This window comes from Colobus angolensis, unplaced genomic scaffold (genome assembly GCF_000951035.1).
Source record: "Colobus angolensis palliatus isolate OR3802 unplaced genomic scaffold, Cang.pa_1.0 Scaffold271, whole genome shotgun sequence".
NCBI lineage: Eukaryota > Metazoa > Chordata > Mammalia > Primates > Cercopithecidae > Colobus > Colobus angolensis.
In genome coordinates this window covers 2,399,503-2,401,529 of record NW_012115944.1, presented here as the reverse complement: position 1 = coordinate 2,401,529, position 2,027 = coordinate 2,399,503, and the positions used below count along the sequence as shown (strand labels likewise).

The following is a 2,027-nucleotide window of genomic DNA, read 5'->3' as shown; positions in this document are numbered from 1 at the left end:
TGCCCTCCAGCCTGAGTGACAGAGTGAGAATCCATCTAAAAAAAAAAAATTGCTTGCTAAAGAAGTGGTCTCCTGAGGTCTTAAGACGTTCCTGACAGTGTCTTGAGTGGGTGGGAGAGAGGCTGCAGTCATTGTACTGTGGAATTTCACAGGTGAGAACCACGCCTAACCAAAATCACGTTCCCTGTTTGCCTCAGTGACACAGCTACAGGGACCCTGGTGGGTGTTCTATTAAGTAAAATTTGACCTTTACTCTTTGCAGATCTGTGAAATGTTGTCTTCTGAGGGGCCACATGCATCTGTAGTGCGGAGGACTCCTTGGGCCTCTAAAGTCACAGAGAGAACCCTGCAGGGTGGGGGACCAGTGCGTGACAGCCCTGCTTTGCATTTTCTTCGAGAAATGCTGTCTGCCATTTTGTATTTCTCTCCACCAGGGCAATCTTCAATCTTGAGAGGTGTGATCATAACTTGCCTTGTTTCTTGTCCCTACAGAGAACGGAAGGCTCCCTTGATGGAACTTAGACAGCGAGGCCAGATGCATATCCCTGGAAGGACATCTATGTTCCGAGAAGAGCAGATGATCCCTATATTTCAAGAGCTCTGTGCACTTATTTATGAACCTGCCCTGCTCCCACAGAACACAGCAATTCCTCAGGCTAAGCTGCCGGTTCTTAAATCCATCCTACTGAGTTAATGTTGGGTAGAAAGAGATACAGAGGGGCTGTTGAATTTCCCACATACCCTCCTTCCACCAAGTTGGAGCATCCTTGGCAATTGGAAGGGCAGAAGAGGAGATCCAGGGCAAACAGGCCATTGGGATATTCTGAAACTTGAATATTTTGTCTTGTGCAGAGATAAAGACCTTTTCCATGCACCGTCATACACAGAAACCAATTTTCTTTTTTGTAGCCAATCACTTCTAGCACATGGCCTGGTTAGAGGCTAGTTTTTTCTCTTTTCCTTTGGTCCTTCAAAGGCTTGTAGTTTTGGGTAGTCCTTGTTCTTTGGAAATACACAGTGCTGACCAGACAGCCTCCTCCTGTCCCCTCTATGACCTCGCCCTCCACAAACGGGAAAACCAGGCTACTTGGGAGCACCGCCTTTGAAATACCGACCTGAAGACACGGTTCATTTGGGCAAAGCACATAACAGAAAATGAAGGTGGAACAAGCACAGATGTTCTTAAACTGTTTCTTTCTACACTCTTTTTCTTTTCTTCTACCATGCTGAAGGCTGAAAGACAGGAAGATGGTGCCTACAGCAAATATTATTCTTAATTGAAAAATTGAAATGCATATGTTTCTTACTAATTTTTAAAGATTTATTCCTTGCCAGGGCAGGCGAGGTGGTTCACGCCCGTAACCCCAGCACTTCAGGAGGCTGAGGCGGGCAGATCACCCAAGGTCCGGAGTTTGAGACCAGCCTGGTGAAACCCTGTCTCTACTGAAAATACAAAAATTAGCCGGGTGTGGTGGTGCATGCCTGTAGTATCAGCTACTCAAGAGGCTGAGGTAGGATATCGCTTGAACCCAGGAAAGAGGTTGTAGTGAGCGGAGATTGCACCACTACACTCCAGCCTGAGTGACAGAGCGAGAATCCATCTCAAAAAAAAAAAAAAAAAATTGCTTGCTAAAGAAGTGGGCTCCTGAGGTCTTAAGACGTTCCTGACAGTGTCTTGAGTGGGAGAGAGGCTGCTGTCACTGCGCTGCGGAATTTCACAGGTGAGAACCATGCCTAACCAAAATCACTTTTCCTGTTTGCCTCAGTGACACAGCTGCAGGGACCTTCGTGGGCGTTGTATTAAATAAATTTGACCTTTACTCTTCGCAGATCTGTGAAATGTTGTCTTCTGCCACATGCATCTGTAGTGCTGAGGACTCCTTGGGCCTCTGAAGTCACAGAGAGAACCAAGCAGGTCTATGTTTTTGTTTTGTTTTGTTTTGAGATGGAGATTCGCTCTTGTTGCCCAGGCTGGAGTGTAGTGGCGTGATCTCGGCTCACTGCAACCTCTGCCTCCTGGGTTCAAG

General features: G+C 46.8%; 1 protein-coding gene across 1 annotated transcript in view; it reads left to right on the top strand.

Annotated features, from left to right (window-relative positions):
• The window catches only part of PECAM1 (platelet/endothelial cell adhesion molecule 1), a 77,041-nt gene extending 75,212 nt beyond the window's left edge, over positions 1 to 1,829 (top strand). Inside the window, exon 16 of the mRNA XM_011947997.1 lies at positions 493 to 1,829. Within this exon, the coding sequence (XP_011803387.1) occupies positions 493 to 522 (30 nt within the window). The 3' untranslated portion in view covers positions 523 to 1,829. The remainder of the gene's footprint in view (positions 1 to 492) is intronic.
• Positions 1,830 to 2,027: the final 198 nt, after the last annotated feature.